General features: G+C 44.2%; 1 protein-coding gene across 1 annotated transcript in view; it reads right to left on the minus strand.

The window, feature by feature from the left end:
- The window catches only part of LRIG1 (leucine rich repeats and immunoglobulin like domains 1), a 94856-nt gene that overhangs the window by 36823 nt on the left and 31138 nt on the right, over window positions 1-26895 (minus strand). Inside the window, 2 exon segments of the mRNA XM_075762380.1 lie at window positions 15421-15495; window positions 20304-20375. Coding sequence (XP_075618495.1) covers window positions 15421-15495; window positions 20304-20375 — 147 coding nt within the window.

Here is a 26895-nt window from a genome sequence, read left to right on the forward strand (position 1 = left end):
CAGGACTGCCTTCACTGAGGACTAAGAATTTGGAGTGAAAGCAGCTCAAGTGCAAAAGAAATCACAGGAACTAAGGAGCCCATCCAAGTCCACTTGGGTTTGCTCATGAATATGGGAGGATCTGGCTAAAACAGTTGAACTTCCCAGCTCATGCCCAACCTCATTCCCAGAAACACTCCATTTGCAGCTAACGCAGTCCTTGAACCGTAACACCTTAGTGCTAAACTCAAAGTCAGCAATGGATTACTTTCAGACTGCGAGTTGCAATGCATATGGCACTTGTTCAGCAACTGCTTCACCCTCAGGTCAGCACCAGCTACAGCTGCAAACGAAGAGAGGAGAGCTGAGGGGAGCTACCCTCCAGCCACTGCCGCTTAACATGCCTGCACCCCTGGTCAATACCCCCAGGTACTGCAGCCTCTTAGCCCTTGCACTTTGTACTGCTCTTGAATAGATCCTTCAGGATTAGAGGAGATTTGGATTAACCTCAGCCAGCTCTTTGCTGAACCAAGCCCATGAGGACCATGTCAGGAAGCGAACGCGCTCTCTGCGCTGCTGAGAGACAGAAAAACAAGGAAAATGTTCCAGCGAAGCCAAAGCGTGTTTGGGTTTGCTCTAAGTCAGGAGGGAGCCGAAGGGGGTGGCAGGAAAACAACAGGTGGCGCAAAGTCAAAAGCTTGCAGCGTTTCCAGGAATCTCGGCTTGTATTTTAGAGGTAAAGTTACACTTTAATCCCGATGAGTTTCCTCGTTCAAATTGTCTTTGTGAATATTTATTTGATAAACAGGCTGCGAAACGTTTTCCGCTAGACCTAACAGGAGAAGAATTCACCTTCCCCTTTGCAGTGAGCCTGTCCTTTGGAGAACACTAATCAGTTTAATTTAGACCGTGGCTTCAAACTACTTGTGTGAAATCGATGCAGAGAGCAGCACAAACACACTCCTTTGTTGTTCAAGCCACATTCACCTCCCCTCAGCAGCTGCCCATTAGAAAGCTGACAGCGGAAAATCAAAGCAAGTAGACCCTCAGATGAGAATGTATGAGGGGCTTTGGTTGAAGTGATTTAAATACAATCAGCACAAACCCTCCTGGTTTAGACAAAGCTTGAATTAAGGCTGCCGGGAGTCTGCAGTGCAAATGTTTGGTGTGAAGCAAGGCTAAAGGCAGGAGAAGTCACATGCTTGGCCTTCATGTCGTGTCAGCTTACAGAGCTGGCTAGGCTCACCAAAAAAAAAAGCAAGCTGTAATACAGCAAACCTATTAAACCAACACCTGTTATAGGCATCAAAAATAAAATCAAGCTTCAAAAGAGAGGCTCTGCACCTCGGGTAGGGTTCTATTAATACTCAAGCACATTTCTAAAACTAGCATGAGGGAGATCATAAGACTAGAAACAGAGAGATTAAAATAAAAAGTTCAGGGTTTGGTTAATATTTCCATACTTAGAAAGTACTGAAGAAACCAAATGCTAGAGCCAGAAAGAGTTATGGGGTTTGCTACTGAAGGATAGGCAAGGTTTGGTGTCAGAGACAGGCCATGCAAAGAGAGCGAGATCAAAGGCACCATAACAGGACACAGATCACATACACTGTGACTAACCGATGCCTGGAATCACCTGCCCTCCTCCTCCACCTTCTCAGTTCAGAGAAGATTGAGACTTAATATTGATCCTCCTAGAAACACTAGAGGAGATTTAAGACATGGGTTCCTACACTCTCACCTGAGATGATCTGCCATCTGATTTTAGGCAACCACTTGCTGTACACACACACAAAAAAAAAAAGAACCTTTAAAAAAATAACCATAGTTTCAGAGTGGAATGCAATACCTGAGTAGTTTTCCTGACAAGGATGAAAGGGAACTGACAATGTGGAGGATGCGTTTGTGTTTACAACACCAGCAATGCAAATGCTGGTGTTTGTTCTAGTCATGTTATTACAATCAACAACTGAAGATCTGTCCAAAGTGCTTCTTATTAAAGTATGGAGAGAAGGAAGAGAATGTCAAAGTTCATGCAGTTTATCAACGCACAACTTCTTGCATAATTTTAACACGTTACTTGTAAAAAATTTTTTGCTTCTAAAGACTTTTATTCCAGAAAGATTCCTCTGCTGTACTGGAACTTGTGAAAGATCTGCTTTGGAGCAGGGAAGCTATCTCCGCAGCAGAACATGAACACACAGGTGACACGCCGGAAATCTGTGGCACCCCATTCTTACGCAGTCCCTGAAAGACTGAACAGCCCAGAGTGCATCAACCCTCAAGCTTCCCAACTGCTCTGGGAAAGCCCCACTAGCTGACACTTTGCATTATCGTCTCCACCTTGCCAGGATAATCCACAAGGCTCAAGATTTTGTACTTTTACGAGAATGTACATTTTATCCACCACAACATACACTGTATTTGCTTATAGGAACAGTCCCACTGTCCTTTCAGAGTGAGGCTGCATGGGTTATTGTCCGGCAGGAAGCAAGGATGCATGGAAGCAGCCCCCACTTTTCTCAGATGCTCTGAATCACTCCTTCCCTGAGGAATCCTGGCAGATTCCCAGGCTGCCGCAGATACAGCTCTGTTTGTTCAGGTGCTAGCTGCATGCACAAGGCAGGCAGCCACAACTTTTTAGGGTCAGGCACACACACACAAAAAAAGCCCACACCAAAAAAAACCAACAAAAACCCCCACCAAAAAAAAGATACCCTTGTGTTATTTCTATGGGTATCCTACCTTTTCCTTAAAGCCTTACATGGTCTGCCCGAGCCTGTATGTGAGTGTCTTCCCTCTCCCTAGTACTCCTTCAGAAGAAAGCCTTTCCTAAGGTGCAGCAAACAAAATTCTGTGACCATTTTACATTGTTTTCATTTAACTGTCATACATAAGTGTAAAGCAAGAACAGGCTGACAGAGCTAGTCCAACTATATCAAACTATGGCAGAAAGTCTAAAGGAATTTCCCCATCTGCTGTACATCAGCTTCAAAACTGATCTATTTCAGGAGGCTTTCATACATCAGGTTATGTTCTTGCCTTGTGTTGGTGGGTTAGGTTAGCAAACTAGCCATAGCTATATCCGGGCTGGGACAGACAGGGGGTTTGAGGAAAAAGTGGTGTGGTGGGTTCGAGGGGATTTTTTTTGTGTGTTTTGTTCATGTTTGTTTTGGGTTTTTTTAAGGGGAAAAAAATTGCAACCTTTCATGGTGAAGCAACTGCATTTCTGTTCCAGGTCATTGACATTTGGAGTCAGAAAGCAGCCTGGGAGATGCGATTTGCTCATTCATCCCTTTGGACCTGGGAGCAGCAGCCACCTGCAAGTCAAGTCAGTGACATTGCAAAGGGCTGGGTTATGAACTCCTTATTCCCACAAGCAAACTATTACTCATGCAAATAGTTCCACTGCAGTCAACAGGACTATTCATGTGAGACCAGTGTGTCTCAGGGGCTATGTTTTCACTATCCATTAAGGGCTTCTCTGTGGCCACCGACAGGACCAAACTCATCTGTCTCACATTGATGGACTGCAACTGCCAACCCTGGTGCAATCCAAGTATGGCCTCAGAGCATCCTTGGGCCCTGGGCACCTGAACACGGGCAGATGTTATCCTCCTGCCAGGCATGCTCTCATACTCTTTTGTGAGGCAGCCACATGGATAAGAGTCATGCAAAGATCAAGCACACTTCAGAAAGAAGCTGGCTTTCAGAGCAGCTGGACATAACCAAGGGCCTGGATTTGATGACCATTCATTAAGGGCTTTTGTTGGGTTCAGTATGAACTGCATGAAGGAAAGCCTTTCTCCTAACATAACCAAAACCACCACATCCAGTGAGAGATGTATTCTCTTCAGATATTCCTGCACTAGCAATGTTTATGTAAACTTTCTGACTTGTTACATGACTTTACACTGTGTGTTAGATCCACTGAGGTAAGTGATGTAATCTTTAATTTTTTTGACTTGCCACCATATGATTTTTGGATGTTTTTTGCAACATACAACTTCCTAAGCCTTCGGCATTCAATCCCATTAGCAGAGTAAAATGTGTGAGACAGGCAGGATTTAAGTTAGTCATCTCTAAAACAGAGGCTGTCTTATCTCCTCAGCAGATTGCACAACCTGTTATGACATCAAAGCAAATTAAGATTCCTGAAGACAAGACAGTCTCTGTTATGGGCACAGTCTCCCCATCAGCAACAGGGTGGTTCCAAGAGGACCAGAGTTTCTGCTGTCATCTGGTTACACTGGATGTTTCATGAAGATTGTACTCCACAGAGGCTTTTTAAATGTAGTCACAAAGGGCACAGATCCGTTAAAAAGGCTCCACAAAGCATCTTTCATTGTCACGGGCTCTCTGTAAGGAGCTTTCCTGAACTTTTACAAACTCAATACCAGAGCACGCCCTTGCCTCCCTATGTGCAGCTCTACCTCAAAACATCTCAGCAATTATCCTCAGAGTCCCTGTGTGAATCCCTCAAATGGGATGATGTTCCTGCTAGGGTTGGGGCCAGGGATCTTCAGCAGGGGCTGCCCAACTTGTAATGCAGTCCAGCCAGTTCTCTGGCACACAGAAGGGAGAACACCTCTAAGTCACTGAGAGCATAATCAGTGCTGGTTTTGAAACAGCCCATTTGTGAATGGTTATAGCTGTGCTAATCTTTCACCCTCTTCTCCTCCAGCTCACAGTTCAAACCACTGCTCAACACCCTCCACCTTCACACATTCCCTGACCTCAGTCTCCAGCAAGCACTGAGAAAGGCTGCAAAGGAGAGGTCCTGCAGATGCTGAACTCTGCTAAGGAGGAGCATTAGTCCTATGGGATTAGAAGGAAGAGAATCATATGAGGTAAATAGCAGTTTTCACACAAGAATGCAGGAAACCACATGGCTCCTCACTGACAGAATGGGGTCATGGGGCTCAGCAGAGCCTCTTTGAAGGAAGGGCTGCATCAGTGTTTGAAAGGGGTCATTCAGTGGCTGGCAGATGACAGGTCAGTGTTTCTATGTTCTACATCTTTATGCCTTTGGTCTGCTACTCTCTTGCTCTGCCATTGGCTTTTCCTCTTCCACTTTTACCTCAAGGGCTTTCTTCTGCTCATGAAACATGCCAGCCAAACTCCATTTTCCATCACAAATTAAATGCATAAATCAGTCCTTGAAGCAAAGAAAGAACCCAGCTTCACGCTCACTGGTTTGCTGCTCGGATGAGTTCCTGCTCTCCACAGCCCCACACTTGCATAGCACCCAGCACAAGGAGCCCCTATATGTCAGGGCTGCTGCCTACTTCCCCCACATCCTTATCATTGGCCTCAAAGATGAGTCAGGTTTGTGGTGAGGAGGAACAGACACTAAGAATCAGATCCAGCCCAGATGTCAATTTAACTAGCCCAGAGCAGAGGCTGGAGCAGCCACCCTGTCCCACTCCCAAGCAGAGACAGCAGCCTCTTTTCATTTTCATTGCAGGCAAGTTTTGTGCTTCTAATCTGTTAACAAAGGCAGCATTTTCATTTGAAAGCCAATAGGGTCCAGGATCACAGGGCATATAGGCACTTTTATCCTTAAATCCTGATGCTGATTTTAGTTTCTCTGTGTAATAAATGATCAAAGTAAAGATGATCCACCACAGCCTAGTGAGTGCATGTGTGTTGTGGGTGGCTTTGTTTTGCTTTTGTCTCTCCACAGGAGTGAGAAGGGGAAAATATACAAGCAGAGAAGCAATTTAAGTGCAAACCAAATGTAATGACTCTGCCCATGATGCTGGGACATTAATCCAAACTGTAATTACAAACAGACTTCTTGATAGCATGCACTGTTTGTGCCTGAAAGCCATGATGTGACAGAAGGGCTTTCCCCACCTTTGCCAGGAGCACAATGAAAACAGGTGGATTTAACTACACAAGAGCTCTGCGTCCCCGATCTTAAGGCAGGTAAATGAAGGACAACACACTTGCATATGTCTGTTCTCCAGACTAAACTCTTAAGTCTCATGGAACTTGCAGAAGTTGCTAAAAGACTTGCCCCTTGAAGAAAGCAGCAGTTGGAGAAACACATTTTTGACTGGCCAGTCAAACTCCTGTTAACACTTTAGAGATGTAGATAGGCTGGCTGGTTAGTCTGTTCCAACATGACACACACTTGTGCTCTGTTGAAAGGGCTTATCTGTCTTGTCAGCAAGGTCGCCAGAACAGGGATAGCCTCTGGGCAGACTTCACTGTGAGCTCTCCTCAGCTGAGACTGTTCAGCCTGCCAGAAGGAATAGCTCCTATGTGGACACAATGGTCACATTAGCAAAGAAAATAGTCTTTCTTAACAAGTCTATGCACCTTGTTACTAATAAAGTATGTCAAATAGGAAGGATGGCTTCAGGAAACTGCAGAACAAGATGTCAAAAGGTCCAAGGAACAGAAGATTTGAGCTCTGAAATAGAACTGCTATTGTGCTAAGTCAGGCTGCTGTAAAACACTGTCTGTTTAAGCTTCCCTACAGCCTATCTTGTAAAAATCAGTGGTAAGCATTTACCACCACCACTTAGCCAGTAAGTTGTTCAAGCTTCTTTAATAAGATCATTTAGTTCTTCATTTCCTCTTATTTCAAAAAAGAGGACAGTTGTCTCAAGGACATAATCTGGAGAGGAAAAAACACAAGCTGTCTTCAATAATACCACCAAAAGGTGTTCCTTTTCCAGGGCACCTGAAGAGTTACAGAAAGTCCAGTCCCTCTCCCTGGGTTGTTTATGCTAATCACCCCTCTGTTCAGCAGCTGCTTCCACACAGCATGTGATCTGCAGTACATGGATTGGACAGGAGAAGATGTTTTAAGTCTTAAGCAATGAGCCATTTTTAGATTTTTTCTTTTGCCATCAACTCTTAATTCTTCCTCTCTCCCCAACTTATTTTTCTCTGCTCAGATCTGACCACTAAAACAGTTGTCTTTTCACTCATATGCCCCTGCACTCCTGTTTCATTTTCCAGCTGCCTTTGCTATTTTCCCTGATGTGCAATTGAACATTAAATGGTTTGACAGGCAGAACATGTACTCAACCCAACCACTTATTCCCAATCAATATTCACGTGGAATTCCTGTTAACAAGCAAGAGTTAGGCACACATTTAGAAGGGAGGGTGGCCTATAAGTGATCACTTCATCTAAAGGTATGACTGATCACTTTCTCATCTACCTTAACCAGCAATCAGATTTTCCATCCCGCACACTGCAGCAGGGCTGTTTTTGCAAGAGTAAGATCATAACTTTTGATGTGCTCTCTATTGTTCATCTCTGCAATTAATAGAGGAATTTAACATGGGATAAAATTAACAGAAAATCCAGCAGATAGCCAGCTTTTTTCAGTTAAAAATGAGCTTTCTAGAGGTTTTTTTGCTAATCTTTTCCAACCTAGACATGGCAGGATCACCGCATTTTAGTGAACACTGTTTACACTGGTGTTTTTCTTTACCCTGAATTACACACTATTTTTAATGGTGCCAGTGGAAGCAATGATGGAAGTGCTAAGCATCGTACGGAGCAGAAGGTAAATGGCAAAACTGATGCTTTACTCACCGGGCTTTGAACCACATGGGCAGGATTCATTTTTTAACACCTCTACTGAAACAGTTTCAGCCTTGTTATAAGCAGAGGAACTAAAAGACACTGCCTGTTCTCAAGCCTTCCAGGACACTTGAAGGTAAACAAAATGGAGAGATTTTGAAAGTGCTTTATGGCACCATACTGTAAAAAAAGTCACAATTCTACCCCTACCCCTGTTCTTACTCCTCACTAGGCATCTATTTGATGCTCTGAGCAAGCATCACTGGTCTACCAACCAGGATAAACTGACAATTGATAATGAGGACTAACTGGGCAATCTTAGTGGGGAGGAAAGCACAGAAACAGTAACATAGCTATGGTTGCCTGATTTTGTGCAATTTTGTTACAAAACTGCATCAGCCAAGCTTTCAGAGAGAAAAATGAGTAGACAATTCTACCCAGGAATAATGTAACTTGCTTTTATTGCAGCTGCAAGTCTACTTTTACTTACCCGGAGCAAACTAAACTGCTACTACTTGCAGGTTTTAGGCAGGAAACTCCAATATGCTAAAAAAACCCTTTCAACTCAGCAAGTTATTTATGTTTGAAATCTGCTCAGCCTATGAAGACTAACAAAGGAATTGCTTTTGTAGACATGTGCTTTATTTGCCATACGCCATTAAATCAGACAGTCAATCTACCACAGATATTAATAGTAGCAACTTTGGGCTATTCTAAGGCTCAAATATGAGGTTATTTTTCATACTGACCTTAACAAAAGATCACGGTCACAAATGACCCTAACAACTAATCTAGGCTTGATCTGCAGAGGGACAGAACGTGGAAACCACCTTGTGCATTGTACATGACACGCACCTGTCTTGGACCTCGCACCAGAAGATACTTTACATTCATGAGTTACATCTGCCCCAAGGCAATGCCTGCTCTTCAGCTTAGAGGAAGCAGGCCTACACAAACAGGAATTTACTTGGTCTTGGGGTGTAATGAATACGTGGGACACACAAAAAGATACTGTTCCAGTATTCCAACTCCTAATCTTGTGTTCTGTCCCACAAGACCACTTCTGTCCTGTCCTTCCTCCAGAACAAATACTACACCAGCATGGCCTGTTAAGCAGCACACAGATGTCAGAGCAGACCTAGCCCAGCTCAAAGCAACTCCCTACTCGCAGAAGCAGCGGCCACGGCTGCACAAAACTGTTATCTTCACTAGTAAATACATAATGAAGTAACCTCAAGGAGCACCTGGTATTCCATGAGCTGCCACCAACTTTCACTATCTTTTTCCTCTGGCCAATTTTTACACTGCTCTCTACATGCCCAGATTGCTTTCTGATGCTCTTTTGTTGAGCTGAGGACTATGTGCTTTAGTGCTGTTGCTTTTCTAGAAGAAATGATTACTCATTTCCCTGGAATAGCCTCAGATCCTTTGCCATTTCCATGCGCTCACATTATATCTGAAAGCTGGAAGAGGACATGCAAATGATTAGAACAGTTCCAACAGCCCAAAAGAGAAGTCAAAACAGCGTCTCTTCTGGTGCTTGGGAGCACATGATTAATGAGAATTTCCTCCACTGGGAAAGGCTCTTGCAGTTTTTGGCCTCAAAAACTAGCAGACTTTATGCACTAGAGCCTTACTATGAACTCTGAGCAAAACAAACAGGAGAGGTGGGTTTCAGAATATTTTACGCCTGTACGTTGCTTGCATACTGAACAGCCTGACTGCCAGCATTCTTTCTATTCACTTTTCCACAGCAATATATTCACATTCAAAAATAGAAGCTGAGTAGTGTAGCCTGTAGCACGGACCAAATCCTCAGAAAGCAACTCTCTCTCCAGCCTGAGGGGAATTGCCTGAGTAAACACTGGAGAATTGGTCCCCATAAACATTACACCACGTAAGAACTGATGCAAGCAGGGGCTGGGGGACAGAGGAATCTGTTCCCACTGATGGATCTACACCTGCATATACCACTTTGCCTTACTTACCAGAGAAAGCTTTTTTTTGGGGGGGTAAGCAATTATGCAGCATGGCAGAGTAGTTTTCTGAGCTGCCCAAAACACACCCTGCACACAAGCAGAGCCTGCTAACTTCAACCAGACTCTGCACACGGCTGCATCTGAGTCATCTGAATTTTGTGCTTATGAGTACAAAACTGCTTGCTGTGACCCAGATGGAATTGACAGAGTATTCTCCTTATTTCTAATTGTTAGATCATCCTTTTTTAACTCCAGGAAAGATGACTTGCAGACTAAGTCTCTTGGGGGTCAAGGCAGTTGTTTTGTTTGTATAGCAATTAGCACAGCAGGATCTCAGGCCATAAATGGCCCCCAAGGCTACATTTATACTATCCTATTAGCTCAAACCTCAATTCTCCATTTGAGCCCAAACTTCCCAACTATCAACACTGCCTACACAGAGGTTTATACTATGGCCTAGTCAGGAACATGAAGTGAGCTCACACCTCATGTAGAGACCAGCTCAGGCTTGAGCTGTGCTCTATAAACAGCACAGATGCAGCAGGTTTGAGCTCTTTCCTCTAACAGGGCACACCCAGAGAGGCTGCCATGGACAGGAACTGAAGCAGCTACTCAGCTGAGTCTTCACCATCTTAACTTGAAAAGCAAAGATGAACCAAAGTCACATCTCAACATCATCACCTCAGCTCCTTGGAAAAGCTTGCAAAAATGAAGGCATATTTGCTAGATCACACTTGGATCATCAGAGTACAGTGACTGCTAGCACTGTTTCAGCTAACATAACAAGATGTGTTTGTCTTGGGTGAAAGCAAACCAGCAGCTCAAAGAATTTAACAGACTACATGGGTCTTTAGAAAGAGGCTCTGCAAACCCCATTTGACAACATTGGCAAAGCAGCGCAAACAGTACTAAAACAACAGTTGCTTTCCCAAACCTTCACTAAAAAAGAGCATGAAGCAACAGCTCTAGGAGGAGGATCAATAGTATTACCCTGATTCTGCCACGTTAGGGATATCCATGACCAGTCAACTCTAATCCAGTACAAAGGTCTAATGAGATACAACAAAAAGTCAAAGTCAGACAAGAAACAAGGGTCAAATTATTAACAATGTGACTAATTTAACCAGAATTATAATGAAATCCCGAACACTTAGTGGAAAAGCTCTCCAAGAAACCATGCAATTCAAATGGAAACGTTAGTCCTGATGCAGAAATTACTGGTTGCAGTCTTTGACCTTTCTACCCCTGACATCCGGATGGAACACCATGGGATAGCCTCATGAGGGCTGTGCTGCCCCAATCGGCACCTGAGCTCACCATTCCTTTCAAGCAGGCCTAGCATGTTCCCTCCCACTCCCAGTTTCTAATTCTCCATGTATTTAGTTTTCAAATTTTACATGATATATTTTGCCTGTGGCACAGTAGATCACTTACCCTTCTCCTATTAGCCCTCTCTGTTTAATTACAGTTTAATGTGAATTGATCTTTACATTAATGAGCCTGTAAAGAAGATTGATTTTCTTCAAGAGACTTTTATGCTCAGTTTGGCAGCAAAGCAGTCCTATTGATTTCGCTTTCCCCAGTAAATACACTGCAGTGTCATTGCCTCTTCTGTGAATCAGCTAATCCTATTTCACAGTCTTTTGCTCCAAAAATCCCTATTCTGACTTCCTTGTTATCCATGCTTACTCAGAGCAAGATCACGGGGCCAAAGCATCTCAAACAGCTTTGACTGTTGCTAACATACAGCTGACTGCCATGGGTCACTATCCCCTTTGTTCCTAAATGGTTGGGGGCTTAAAAGACTTACTGTGAAAGAAATGAAAGTTATTTTTAAGTGTTTAATCTGTTAACTTCCGTAATTCCTAGCCAGCTAAGGACATGGCACAGTGTGTTCTATTTACCACACTTGCTTCAGAGGTCTGGTTAGCAGGCTCTCCGCTGAGCTCCACAGCTGTGTACGTGCATACACTCTCCTGTGCTGGCATGCCTGCATCAGTGGATGCAGACTGAATCAAGCTGGCCACCTTGGGGACAAGGATCCACCTCTGTCATCCTGTGCAGACATCCCCAAAGCCCTCCAGGATGCATTTACCCACATGCAAGTAGATGAAGCAGTGGCAGACAGGTCTCAGAGTAAGGGCTGAGCTTGCATCTGCACAGGGGCTTGTGGGAACCCTGTAACAGCAGACCAATGCAGAGCTGATTGCAGCTCAGGTCTTCCTCTTACCTGGCATGCTAACAAGGCTAAGAGACTCTCCATGCAAGTTAGTGAGGAAGATGGATATAACAGACTCAGTTCTGCTGCAAATAAATGGTTTCTTCCATCCTCCCCTTCCCTATCAGATCAGGTAACAGAGTCTTCAAGAGCCTACAGAGTTAACACACTTGAGTTGCAGCAGAACATTGGGAAGGGAAATCCTCAGCCAAGAGCATGTCAGTGAAAACATCCTGCCATCAACTCCCGAATGTCCAAGTCTAGGAACTGTAGCTAAATTACAAATTCTGTGGGAATTTCAAGTAAGATTCTCCTCTCAGCTACTCCGATGTAATTTCGGAATGAATCCAGATTCACTCTCTCCCCCTCCCAGCTGAATTTCCTGGCTTTTGTTTGTGCTAACAGATGTTTGCATTTAATGCGTGTCTTTATTTGGTAACCCGTACATAGATTATTTTTCCCTTCTGTTCTATTAAAAGCCTTATCAAGTCCCTTATGTTTGGTCTTGTTGAGATGAACGATTTTGGCAGTATTTTCAATGTGCAAGGCAAACAAACTGACTCTTCAAGGAATAACTGAACTAAACTTCATGGCAGTATATTAGCATATAGTATGTTTGATACACATGTTATGCCTTCATCCATCTGCAGCCTGAAACATCCAAAGATTTGCAGAAAGCCTTGAGAATTCTCTCTCCAACAGATTCCCACATGCTTATATATATATACACATAACTGGCCCATGATCCACATACATGTGGGGTCAAGCAGGTTTTGGGTGATGGAGACAGGTATGGGAAACCCAAAAAACAGGGAAAGTAAAGCAATGAAGCTCATTAAAAAACCTGTATGGAAAATTTGGGTTTGGCAGTATGGCAGACTTCTTTCTCCCAGCATCAAAAGAAGAAGTCTCTTTCCCAGTTTAAGAAGACTAGATGAAAACTCACTCAAAAGGGCTGTTCTGAGTGACAAATATACAACCCTTGCCTCTAATACATTCACAGTCCCTTGGAAATACTTAACCACATGCAATATACAAAACCTACTTCAGAGGTTTGTGAGGTAAACACACTTCACACATTTCTAAACACTGGGAAAAAAAGGAAATGTATTTATTTTTCTTTAGCAGTAAGAATACACTGTAACACTATATACTTAAACATAAACCAGTTTCTTAGTACACAGTCTTCATTGTGAGTCTTCACCCTGGGTTTGGTTTGGCAGCCTCCCCAATTATTACTTCACAGGTTTGAAGGCCAGAAGAAACCAGTATGACCATATATATATATATATATAATCTGATTCCTTACATCACACAAGGTCAAAGAACTTTACCTAACAATTTGTGTATCAAACCCATTAACCTAGCATTGAACTACAGGACCATCTTTTAGGAAGCCTTCCAATTGATTTAGAGACTCCCAAGGATGGAGAAAGCTTCACTTCCTCAGCAAATCATTCCAGTCTTAGTCAGCAACATCGATTAAAGCAGGTACTTTAAAACATCTTTCAGATTATTTTTACGTCTGATAAAAATTAAAAGGAAATGCAAGGAGAAAAAAGTGGCATTCTCTGAAACAAGCTAAACAAAGAGATCCTTCTTGCCAGGGGTATGACAGCAGCATTACAAATCCCACTATCAGAGTTATTTATGTGTAGCAGCTGAGGAAAGCAATACAGATTTCTGGAAAGTGATACTAAGCAGGTCTGTTTAGAATACCGTCCTTTTATCATCTGGCTTTGTACCTTCCCCTTCCTTCTGCACCACTCTGAAATTTCAGAGGAGCTGTAAATCTACAGCCTTCCACCAGTCATTGTTCCTCCTTTCCAAACTGCTTATTTCATTTCAGGAATAAAAAACCCAAAGCTCTAGCAATTTGGTCCTTTGCCAACAGCTAAATTAATAGCAAAAATAACAACAGGGGCTTGTAAAACTCAGATCATTTAGAGACTTCGTGAGAAAGAAAAGCCGATTTGGGGGGCCTAAAACTATATCCTGGATGGTAAATTGTATGCAAGCTTTCCACCCATAAATCAGATTTCTGGAGTTTTTTGAATCCCAACACATAACACACTGGGTTATGTAGCAGCCTGGTAAGCTCAGCTCAAGTGGCAGGCAGATGGCCTCTCATGTCAGGGGATCATGCCTTAAACAAGGGACCCCGCTTGGAGGGAGTTACTGCCCTGCTCTGCAGCCAGCAGCCTCCAGATCACGCACCCAGACTTCACACGTGGCCACGCAAGGGGGTAGAGGCTGCGGCAGGAGGCAGAAATCAAACAACTTGGTTTCACACCAACCACGTGTGACACATTTGACAGGTCTGATAACTGCTGAGACACAAACCACCTCTCCATCCAGGAGGTGAAGTGGTTACTTATGCATTTAACAGGGACACTTGCTACATCTAACACTGATGATAGCAGAGGAGCACTTCGACTCTAAGCTCTACAGGAACACAGTATACCCAAAAACCAGATCAAAACTACTGTATCGCCAACAAAAGCTAAACTTGCTTCACACCAGGAGTGAGAGATGGACCTGAAGTTAAGATCCTTAAACTGAATTCAGACAGTGAGGGAGTTGTTCTGCTTTGCATATTTTAACACTGCCTAATGGAAGAGCAGGAATCATGCCAGGTCATTTCACTCAATTCTATCCTTGATTTAAGGAATGTACTTTTAGTCAACAGATCAAGGTTGTCTTGGAGTAAGTTGGAGCCTCTCAAGCATGCACGGCCAATCACCTGGTGGCATGGACACAGGCATTTTCCTCTACAAGAAGCAAACCCATGGCAAACATGGACACCTGCGTAGCGTGCACACTGCAAGGCCATGCATGCTGGAAGCCATCCCTGGACCTGCTCAAGCACTTTGCTGGAGTCTATATTAGCTATAACCACTTCCCCTTCACAGGAACTTGGGAGGTATCATGCGTACCTCAAAATTCCTTCTCTGTGTGCATTACAAGCACACACACGCAAAAATAATTTTAGAAATCCGCACTCTTAAGGTACTAAGAAGTTTGATATTATAATGTATTCCCTTCAGCAAGTCCCCAAGTTGGTGTCAGTTGGTAAGTCAACTGGTGCCCCAGCCCAAGATCATTGGTGGCAGATACACAAGGATTCTCAGGTGTCCAACACTTCTGCAGGCATCTAAACTACCATTAGGAACTTCAAAGCTTCTGCAGATCTAGCCTTACAATCATTCACTCAAAAGAAAAAAGAAAAAGAAGTTGAGACTATAAAAGTGGGCCTGGAATGAGTTCTCTGAAAGATTAAGATGTGAATAGTCTCTGGCTTTAAGAGAAAAGAAGTAGTGATCAGAACAGGGCCAGGGGAAAAAAAGAGAACACTAAAGAAAAGGTAAAATTATATACTCCCTTAAAAGCACAAATATGACATAATGGTTGAAACCCTAAGGCAGATAAGAAAAAATAACATTACTTAATAAGTCAGTAAACTCCACAGGTTACATAAGTTACCACTGACCATAAACACAACATTAATCAAGTCCAACCTCATGCAAATGACACTACTTCAGAAGATGTTTCTTAATTAAGGTGCCAACAAGCCCAACAATGAAATCTGAAGTCAGCAGAAGTGAGTATGACACACAAAACTCAGTCAGTACCAGCTAAACCTACCCCACAACAACAGCCCAAAGTCAAAAGCCAAAAGAGGTGGCAGTGACTTACAGGTGGAGGAAGCGGACGCTGGAAGCAGCGGGTCCCAGGGAGGGAATGGCGGTCAGCTCGTTGTTGTTCAGTCGCCTGCAACAAACAGAAATTAATTGTTGAAGCCAACAACCTATGAACAAGCCTGTGGGAGCAGGGAATGGCTGCGGCCCTCCTTATCCAACCCCCCAACTCTCCAGGAACACCAACATTTTGGCAGAGGCCCCCTTTGTCTGGGTCTCTCCAACAGTCGCACCTTAGCCTGCCAACCCTTTAACAAATGACAGCCACCATAAGTAGTCCCACAGTATCTTCTTCATAAAGCAAGACTTTTTTTTTCCTCTTCCACCCACTCTCTTAAGCAAAGTCAAGTGCCACCAAGGCAGGCAGTGTGCCACAGCCCTCCATCAGCCTGAGTTTCCACAGTCAGCAGGGAACCAAGCCTGAGATAGGAGACTGCACCCATGGCCAGGACAAGGAATTTAACTCCCTCCCCAAGCAGTAGCCCCTCCATGCCAGGCCAGGGTGTGGGGGCCCCGTGGGGTGCCATAGCAGAGGGCAATGGCAACCTCAGGCCTCCTCTCCACACCAGGCCAAGCTCTGGAAATCCCACAAATGGCAGCCCCACGAAGCCAGCAACACGCACACAAACTGGCACTGGGCACAGTAACGCCACCAAAAGCAGGTGACCTGCTCCATGCAGCCCCCCAGGGCTAATTGCAATTACAGACAGCCCCGCTCCTGGAAACACCAGTACAAAAAATGTCCCCTTCAATGGCCTAATGTTTGAAGTGTTTTTCTGACTGAAAACAGATCCTTGCCATGTGACCAGCTCTTCCTTGGTTTAAAGAGCCCTTGTTTGTACGGTGAATTAGTCAATTAATTACTGTAACAGTCACTGGTCTGGCTGCTTGAAAATTACCTAATTTCTTAGCCATCTTGCTTGCTCCCCCACCACCACACGCTGAAGCAATTAAAGCCGAGTCCCTGCCAGGCCAGGCAGCACATGGCGGCTCCCCAGGACCCCCCTCCGCCTCCGGTCGGCCATGGCTTGAGACAGAGCCTGGCTGGGTCTCTCTCCGCTGCCTGCTGGTAAACAGTTCCCCCTCTGCAGGGCTCTGCAAGGGGATTGATCCCAAAGCTCACAATTTGGGTGTGAGCAGCTGAGCATCCTGTAGCAGGCAGGCAGTATTGCACAGCTGAGGCATGCTAAGCCACAGGCATGAGTTGGGGCAATCCTAAATTATAGTGTTTGGGTTTTTTCTTTCTTTCCTTTATTTTTGGCAGGTGGGAGAGCAATCCATCCATCCATCCCAGAACTTCCTTCTGACTCCTCTGAGAGGAGGCAAGATATTTGATTTCATGAGGAGTTCCAGGCACTGCTGGGATAAAAGCTGTCCTCAGTCTCAGCTCTGCCTCTGATATTATACCCATACCTTAAAATGCAAGGGAAAGAGAGCCAGATGCATTGCAATTCAGCAAGGAGCTCTACTTTGCAACTAAAAGCTCATTGTTGCTCATATTATAGCAAGGTCTTGAGCTTTCAAAGGTACAAAGCAAGCTGGAAAGCATTAAAATGCTTATATTTGTGCCTTGTTTTCATTAACATCCCACTGAGCATCTTTTTGAAAGGCATAGGAGAAGGAGAATTGGGTCCACCCTCTGCTAGCCTGGGTCAGCTCCGGGTAAGCGGTCCAACACTGATCAGCGTCTAACAGCTGGTGAAATGCTCCTCTGACATAAGTGTGATTTTCATCTATCAGCCTCCTGTCAGGTCAGAAGTGGTTCTCCCACCTCATTTTCTCTCTTGGATCACAAGCACCACTTCCTGATGCAGAGGAGACAGCCAAACTTGGTATTTGTCTGGCATTTCCCTCATCTTCCTCTTCCCCCATGTAAAGGAAGAAAAAAAAAAGGGGAAAAAAAACCCAAAATAAAACAGCCAGGCTCAACAAATTTAAGCTCTCAGTCTCCTTTCTCCTCCCCAGCCCTCACATTTGACAACACAAGCCTGCTGCCTCTGGATGCTAAGGCAGAGGAGGGGGCCACCCATATAAAATATTTACAGTCCAGTTGCCAGGCTAGTGTCAAGCTGAAATGGAGCCTGCTCAAAAATAGCACAGCTCTCCAGAGCTTTCACTGAAAAGCACTTTAGAAAATAAAAGGTGAGTTGTTTGGAGAGGAATTTTAGCATAGTTACTACTACTTTGTTACAAATGAGCTTGGAAAACTTCAGAGCCATGCAACCATCACTTTCATGAATCCCATGATCCATATGACCTGAGGAAATCCCAGAAAGGAGCACAGGGCCTATTCCCACAGCAGCACCCTCCATCCCACCCTTTCAACCAAGGTATGAAAATGGGCAGACCCCAGGGCAGGAGCTACCAAAGGGGATGAGAAAAGGTATAGGTGTCCTGAAGGAAAGTAATGTCCCACTCCAGACCCTGCCACCTGAGCCTCCATCAGCACCAAGCTACTTATTTCAGAGGGATCATAGGGTTTCATATCACTGAGACACTGAATTTCATCCCACATAGACTTAAACTTTTAAGAAAAAGCTTCTCAAACAAAAAACCCCAAACAACTGCATAAACCCAGAGAGAGAAAACTGTAAGGTAAATACAACTATATTAAAGTCTCAGTAAAGCAAAACAGAGCATCCAAGATAAACTATGAAGTTTAAGTCTTTTGGTTTACCGACATTTTCTTAAAAATCAAGGGAAAACAAAAGGTTTTCAAAATATATCGCACTAATTATTCACATACAGAGACACACAGAGCTTTGAGCCTCACCTGTAATGCTCAGGAACCACAGGCACCGTGTTTGAAGCATCATGGGAGGTTTCAGGTCTTATCAATGCATCTATTATTTGGGGCAATTTCTTTCCCTGAGGGTGACTTGGTTTGCCCAGCACAGCACGCACAGCAAAACAGACTTGCTCTCAAGACATGCCACAGCATGATGCTTATTTCATGAATGTTTGTAAAGTGCTTAAAAAAAAACCCTCAGAAAGGAGATGCTCTGGCAGTACAGATGTGGTTCTCTTTGTGAAATGCAGTTTATTTCAGTGGTCTGTGGTTTAGCTGTTATTCAAAAGCAACCAAGATTGGTAGATAGGGCTTTTAATAGAGCTTCTCCCTCACACTTTACAGAACCTGCCTTCCAGGCTCTGCTCCAGACCTCTGCCTCCCTTCCAGTCTCCCATTTCTGACTGCTCCCTTTCCCTCCTACTCACTCCTCTGCTCTCTCCCTTTTCCCTAACCCTGCCTTTCTGACACAGCAAGCAGCTCTTATCTGCACCATTACTTTGTGGGCTGCATTACTTATCTCCCCCGAACCCTGACATCTTTTTTTAGCAGCTGAGTTGTCAGTGCAGGTCTTGTCCTGCTCTCAAAGCTTGCAGAACTGTGTGCAAGGGATCTCCCTACCTAAGGGATCAGAAGCCATACGTGCATTTCCCAGCCCCATGCTCCCTGAAGTCACATGCCTTCAGGCACTTCCACAAGTAAAAGCTATTGCTAAGCCACAATCATGTTAGGATAATTCTAAAGTCTCATGGGATCAGGGCTGCAATTCTCCTCTTTAAGCTCAGAGTAATTTAAGGCTTTCCACAGTTTAAAGAAAAGTTGAGAAGACAGATCCTATAGGCAGTGTTTTGCTGACCTGCATTGTTTTCTCTCCCCTCCCTGACTGCTCTCTAGGATGATCACAAAGAACTGATTTCAGAGCACAGCAGTCACTCCTGATGCATATTCCTCACTTAATCATGATCCCTAACAAGTCCCTACTATTAGTGTAAGCAGGGGAGCCAGGAGCAATCAGGCCAGTGGATAGATGCTACATTAATCCCCATGGTCCAATCCTGCAGACATCAGTCAGGCAGAACTCCCACTGTAGCAAACCCTTTTGCCTATTTAAGAATCACAGAATCTGGTCCCTCCACGAGCCCCAGAGCCAACACTTAATGAAAACAGATGGAGGACAAGAGAAAATGCACTATATACACAGAGCACAGTATTGTTCTAAAAGGAAATGTTTTTTCAGTTTCCCATGAGGCATCAGTAGCTCTTCAAACAGAGCCCAAACCTCAAGTATGCCAGCGATTCAACATTCAAACACAAGCTCATTACCTCAACCCACCGCTTGCAATTTTAGTCACTTTCGTTTTTCAAAAGCCAAAATCAGAGCTTCAGGAATCACTGTGAATAGCTGACAAGCACAGCTCCTCTGCGAGCGTAACTGCTGAGCACTTTCACTGATCAGGAGCTAGGAAATCCTCCGATTTCCCAGACAAGGTTTCCTTTACCAGCAAGGGGGGGTCCGGCACAGCCACTCAGACCTTCACCAGCTCCTTTCTCTTCCCCCACCAAAGCAGAAGACAGCTTTGCTGTTTTAGCCTCTCCTAGCAGACTTCAAACAGAATTTGTTCTGGTTCCAAAAGGAGCATAAATGTCAGAGAGAAGGAGACACAGTTAAGTGCTTTGTTATCCACTACACTACACCTTTGTTTCCTGGGAGATTTGGGTTAGGTTGGCATCAGGTATCACCATCCAGGCTGTTCTGCCTTGCTTCAGGGTTATCCTTTCAGCAAGGAGCTTTGCGTGTATGTTCAGGTGTGTTAGCCAAGCTGCTCCCTCAGAGCATTGCACAAGACCAAGGGAGGTGATTTCCATTAACAAGCTATGCCGTTTTAATTGGGATATTGTGTTCCGCTAATTGATTAGTTTATAAAAACAGCATAGGTACAACAATATGGAGAAAAAAGCCTCCACACCAAGTCAGATCTGCTCATTCAAGTTAGCTAAAGGAAGGTACAGTCTTAGGAAACCATATACAATTTCCTCCTGGCCCACAAGCTGCCCTGGCAAAACACAATTAAAACCTTTGAAAGAATACTTACACTTCCTGCAGGTTCGACAGCTCTGCAAAGGCAGAAGGATCAATCTCCGTCAACTTGTTGTAGCTCAGGTTTCTGTTAAAATAAAAGACAGGGGGATCAGCACTCTGCAGTTACCATGCTCAGCAAGACACAGTTGTCTCAATTATTCTGGATTGCACTGGGAGGATAGTTTGTTCAGGTTTTTTTTGTTGTTTTTTAAACAAAAAAATACTTAAACATGGCAGAGCAGCACTTTTCTGCTGAATACATGAGTGACTGAGTTTAGTTCCATGAACAAAATGTTATCTAGCTCTCCCTAAGCTTTTTCCTCTTTTGCGTTAGTGTGGTTTTAATTTGTCTTTATATTACACAATTACATTTATTGTTCTTCTATTGGTTATTCACAACCACAAAACTAATCACAGATTAATAGGATATTTCCTGACTAATTTAAGTCTGAACTGAAACAATCAACAAACCTTCTGCTAAATATTTTATAGCTATATTCACACGGAGTATTTTATATACCACTGTGCATTACATACAAAGTATACACACACGTATGTACACATAGTAAGTGTAAACAAAATATATTCTACATTATACAAGATGATATTATTACTCTATCACTAAATTATTTTTTTAATCAGTAATTACAGCTTTCAGCCAGTCATGTAGCAATACACACTCTGGTCCTCAAACCCAACTGATGCTTTCCAACTACCCCACAGTCCAAATCCAGATCATATTCTAGCACTTCACTGACAGATGGCTAATAGGTTGTGCTGTGTTATCTGACAACAGCCTGGTGGGAGAGCAGACCTGCCTCACAGGGCATCCCCGCTTGGAAATACATCCAGAGCTCAGTGCTGGAATGCACTGTGAGAATTGCTAGGGACAGCAAACAGACAAAATAATGCAAATAAAGCAACAACTCCAAAAACCACAAGCAAGAGCTTTGCCATGCTTTGCTGTAGCATCATACGGTGCGACAACATCATCTCCTCTTCAAGATACGCACTATCAGCACGCCACACGCAACAGGTCAAACCTGCAGCCAGGGACTTACCCGAGAGCACAGATCAATTAAGACCAAGTGACTAATGATGTGGAAATTAACAAATGGCCTAATTAACATGATGTATGCAGCATTAGCAAGTTCCTGTGAGTGTGTAATCTAAAGAGGGAGGAGGCAAATTGATGGGTGGTAGCAAAAAATCCACCACAGTAAGTTGTACAGAAATTGTGAGGGGGACCTACTTCAATTTTACCCTGCTCCACACCCTGCTCTAGGATATTATCCTGGGTAAAATTAAACCCTCCTGTCTCCTCTGTGGGGAGGTTACACCCTCTTACTGCACCTCTGAATGTGACCCAAAAGATTCATGGCCTGATTTTAGATAAGCCCTCAAACTTACAGCTGCTTATTCAAACCACTAAGCCAGTCTAACTAGAAAACTGGCCAGTCTTCCCCGTTTTGTGTATTTTCTTTGTTTTAAAGCTGCGCCCACAGAAACCAAGCAGGTAAATAGGACCTAAGTCACCAAGGCACCTACTCAACTTTTACCCACACTACCTGAGCCAAGAGCTGAGGGACACAAAAAAGGGCAGCTATCAGAAGGGCACAGACAGAGACCTCCTGTTTGATTTGCTCGTGCTAACCCACTGCACTTTGCAGCAATGCAGAGAGAAAACTAGGCCTACAGCAACACTTACAAACATCAAGACTTGAAGGACTACAAAGCTTACCAACTTCACATGATTAGCGGAAAACGATAAACACCTCTTTCGAGATAAAAAGCAGCTATTGATCACCCACCCTTCCATAATGCATTTATGGGAAGTCCTCAAAGTGTTCCCCTGCACACGGGAACCATTTGATAGTTCACGTACATACCATTCCCCATCTCTTCAGAGCGGCCAGCTCCGAAGATGGCTCCTTGCGTCTTGCCTGAAATGTACTATTTTTCTTTCCACTGCAATACTTGCAGTGAAAGAAGACTCTACAAATCAACAGTGTAAGCTGGCTCTTAACAGAATCTAGACCTTTAAGCTACAGAGGAGTGTAAAACCTAACCAAGCATCTAGTTTTAAAATATGCTGTCCTGTAAGCCCTTACTGTCTTTTAAAACACTCAAGAGACCTTTAAATCAATACCAGCCTACAGCAGATATCCATTTCACTATGAACTCAAAGGCATTTATCTAAATAAAAGTCAAACTGCAGTTTAAACTCAGAGTGCATTTGAAAGCCAAGTCCATATTCATAGCACAATTACGAATTAAAGTGCAATTTGCCCACAGATTACATTACTACTATTTTTTTTTTTTTTTAACCACACAGCAAAATCAGGTTGGAGCTTGTCCCTGCCTGATGCACAGGCAAAATGAGAAAATACAACAGGTAATGTCCTATAGGCTCAACACAAAGATAAAGCTGACACAGAAATACTAGTGACAAACTCTAAGGGGGAATACAGCCACGGTCATGACCGTGCATGAATCTATCTGTTTTCATGTATTTCTATGCCTTCTATTGCTGCAAACCTTTGCATTTCTTAAGGTAACATTTATCCTCAAAACATTCCTCTGCAATAGGTGAAGAGGCTATTTATAAACCAAACCCTGAGAATCACAGGAACCAAACTGATCACCCCTACACTTGTCAAGGGACCAGATCCCTGGCTTAGTCAATGCTCAAACACTGAACGATGCTGATGTGAACTTCAGAAGTTGACAAGTGAAAAAACAAAGGTCTTTGCAAAAATTAAAGGATTTCATGGCCATGCTTTAACATCATCCAAAGTGACTTTCTGACTATTGTTGCTGCCATTGCTGAACATTAGGGTCATTGCACAAGTAGCTGGCTCTTCAGGTATTTTGCCTATGCTGACAACAGAAAAGACTTTCCAATGGTTGCAGCAGAAACGCTGGTGAACCCCCACTTCTTGTACACCAAAGCCTTCCGTACTCCCCGCGCTACTCATCACTGACAGCCATCTATCCTCACCAAACACACAATACACTGTTCAAAAGTCAGTGGGGAAATGAAAGCTAGAAATACAGGGTCAGTGTAAAATAAACAGGAGACTTGAAATTAAATAGATACACCAAAATAAACAGTTTACTCAATTTCTGAGACTAGCTGTACTTTAACTTACATTAAAATGCCCTGGAATTTCTAGCCTGAAGCATTAACAATCAAAGGATGTGTTTCCCAGAACTCAGAACCCCTCACTAGACAGTATTTGGCATGCTAGTCACAGCATGCAAATGGGAAAAAAGAATTAACGTGCTCCAATAGATAGATCATTGGGACCAGGAGTCAGGAAACCTCTGTCTATTCCCAGCTCTCTTAATCTCCTGCTGGGTGACCGGGTCACGTCACATTACCTCTCCAGAGCTTTTGTTTCCACAGCCACCCTTTGTCTGTCTTGTCTATTTAGACTGTAAATAAAATTGAGGTAGGTATTGTCTTGGTTTGCCCAATGCTGATGAAACGAGGCTTCAATCTTGGCTGGGCTCCAGTAATGCAAATAAAGGGAACTCAAAACTTGAGGTCACGGGTGTATATGACATTCCCCCACCACTAAGCACAGGTCCCAAATGTATGGCAGCGCACGAAGCACTGCAGTGGCTGTAACATCCCAACCAGCTCGACCTCTCCAAGCTGAGCAGACCAGCAATGCAGGCTGGCTGGAGATGTCAAGCTTGGGGGCACAGCTCTCCCATCGCTGAAAACCATCATGTTTCTGCTCTGCCATGGCACAGAACATGTTCCTTCAACGAGTCCCTTGGCCTGATGCCATGAGGTACTGCAACAGCTCATTGAGCAAGCGCTTCTGCCAGTATTCTAAAATGTCTTATTCAAAGGAACAGAGTCCTCAAAACCCAAAGCCAAACCCCTGTCCCTTCCCAGATCAGCACTCCCCTAAACCATCTGAGCTATCTCAGGTGCTGGGCATCTCTTCAAAGTGGCAGTTTATAAAGCATCATCTTCAGTAGTTTATGCCAATCCCCAGAGACCATGTCTTGGGCATGCGGTCAGCCCCTTTCCTGGCATCTGCATCTACCTACGGGGTTAGCCGAGCCCAAGTGTGGGCAGACCCACACAGAAAGCAGACTGCTCCATGTCCTGCCTGCTTCTCTGCATGGGTACATGTTTCTGATGAATTACTCATAGGAGGATATTTTGATCCTTCCAAGGCAACTGTGGAAAGAAAACAGCATTCAGACAAGCAACGTAAATCCTGGACAAGAGCCTGCGCTGTAAGTTCAGGGAAGCATCCTATAAAGGTCAGAAGCTTCTACAGATGGCAGAAAAGACAGAGCAGAGCCACCAACTTGAATGGCCCCTAATGTTCAGATTGTTTTTCCTTGTTGAATAGAAGCTGATCTGAAGTTTGTGGGGTTTTTTTAAACTTTATTTTGACTTAATGGCATGAGAAGTGCTCTGCACGTTATTTATCCTTTACATATTTCAAGTCTTCCTTGTATTAGCTAATCCCAACAACATAGGGTTGTTCCCCCCCCCTGCCCCCGTCACCAAGATGCCCATGGTGGGGAACCAAGAGCCTGTTAAATCAATATGAGAAGGGCCCTGTTCTGTCTATTCATCCACTCCTGTCTCTAAATAAGAAAGCAGTGTTTGCCTTCAGTCAGCATTGTGAAAATGGCACTGCAGATCACTGAACACTGCAGAGACTGAAAGGAAAGTCTTGTTAAATAACCAGGTACATAGGCTGCCTTGAAACCACCTCCCAAAAGTCATAATGCTGTCGCAAAGAGCCCTGCTTGCCAGCAAGGGGGGATCAGTCAGCTCTTTGAACCATGAGATGCTAATCCTGCCTCCTTGGGCAAGGTACAGGGTAGACCGGGAGTTCACGTAGAAGTTTTGGCTCTGCTTTGGGAACTTGACCAGCATGGAGAAAAACCATCTCTTCTGAAAACAGATGTGCCTGGCAGGCTCACCAGACAAAGGAATAGAGACATATGTGGCTCCTGGTGTCTGCTTACCATGATGATGGCAGCTGAATTCCGTTCAGTGAGGTGAAGGTTTTCGACCCTTGCGTCAAAATCATTTATCTGTCACAGTGCAGAAGATTGTCAAAAGCGTTTCTGCACCTTTTTATGACAGGCATCGGAGAAAAGGAGGATGGCTCGAAGTTCTGCCACCGCCAACTGTGGCTTTCATTAAACACTTTGTCAACCATTGTCATAACACAACTTTTCATTGCTCCTGCACAAAAGGGAGCTGAGGGCCCTGAACAATCGAGCCCTGCAATAGAAATTCCTCTGGCTAATCTGTCGAAAGATAGCTGCCTCATCTGCAGCTTACTGAATAGGCACCGTCCTCTTCCCCCATGTTTGTAGATGGCTTTACAGCACTGGAATGGAGGCCCCATGCACACTTGATTGGGTATGAAAAGCATGGCCACAGCTGAATTAACTTGGGGATGGGGGCCAGGGGAACAAGAGAGGGAACACATTGCCCATGTTAGAAGTACACAGCTGTGCAGGGAAGAAAGCATACTCGAATTTCTCTTTTAAACAAGCTTGTGAGCTCGCAGAGATGGCAGAGCCCTCATAAGCAATGACATGTGAGGTTTAACACTGAAGCACAAAGCGATCAAAGAGATTGCAAGGATTGAGGTGGTTGTATGGACTGTTAAGGACAGAAAGAAGCAGCTTTAGTCCATTTTTCTTCTTCTTGTGCAGAGGACAAGTCCAAAATCTACTCCCATAAGGCAAGAGCAGCCAAAAAGCTACTGCAGCTAGTGCCAGCCACCCACAGCTGCACAGCAACACCTTCCCTTAAATGGGATTTTTTCAGTTCCCCCTAAAGCAAATGGCCACTAAATGGAGTTGCACAAGCCACCACAGTTATGACAGTCAGAAGGAGCTTTCACATACTAGATATGCAGTCCCTGGTTACCTTCTGGAGTATTTCTTGCAGATTCCTTTGAACTGGCTCATGCACTGCCAGAAGCCAAAGCCTGGACTTGGCCACTCACTCACCCAACCCACCACAGCCATTCCTGGGTTTCCTTTGAATCTACCTGCTAAACTGACAGAAAACTACAGATTCTTATACCCTTCAGCTCCCTCATCACCCTCACCTTTACTCCACTGCTCCTGAACTCAGCATAACAGGCTTACAGTCAGGCAGGGCAAAGAACAGAAATACATCTTTGCTGAAGGAAAAACTGAAAGGCTCTGTACCCACGCTACAGCTTACGGTTCAGCCAGCCTCAAGCATGAGCTCCCACGCTGCTGAGCAATACTCGGACTGACTGAGCTGCGCAGCCTCTGGGATGCTCACGTTCCTGGGGTGCCCATGGCTGCGACAAGCTGAGCCCCTCATGATTTTTTTTTTTTTACAGTGTACCCCAGAGAGCTCTGTGCCTGTGCAAAGCACTCAGCTTACAAGAAGAGTGAATACTGCTGTGGCACAGAAATGTCACACACCAAGTTCAGCAGGAGTTACCTCCTAAAAAGAGTAAGAGCAGCAAAACGCAGGGCACCAGAGAGGTGGGTGTCCCAGCTTGCTGCTGTAAGTGCCATGGAGAGAAGAAGGGGACTCTGCAGGACACAGGAAGGACCCACGTGGATGA

This window comes from Balearica regulorum, chromosome 10, assembly GCF_011004875.1.
Source record: "Balearica regulorum gibbericeps isolate bBalReg1 chromosome 10, bBalReg1.pri, whole genome shotgun sequence".
NCBI classification, from domain to species: Eukaryota; Metazoa; Chordata; class Aves; order Gruiformes; family Gruidae; genus Balearica; species Balearica regulorum.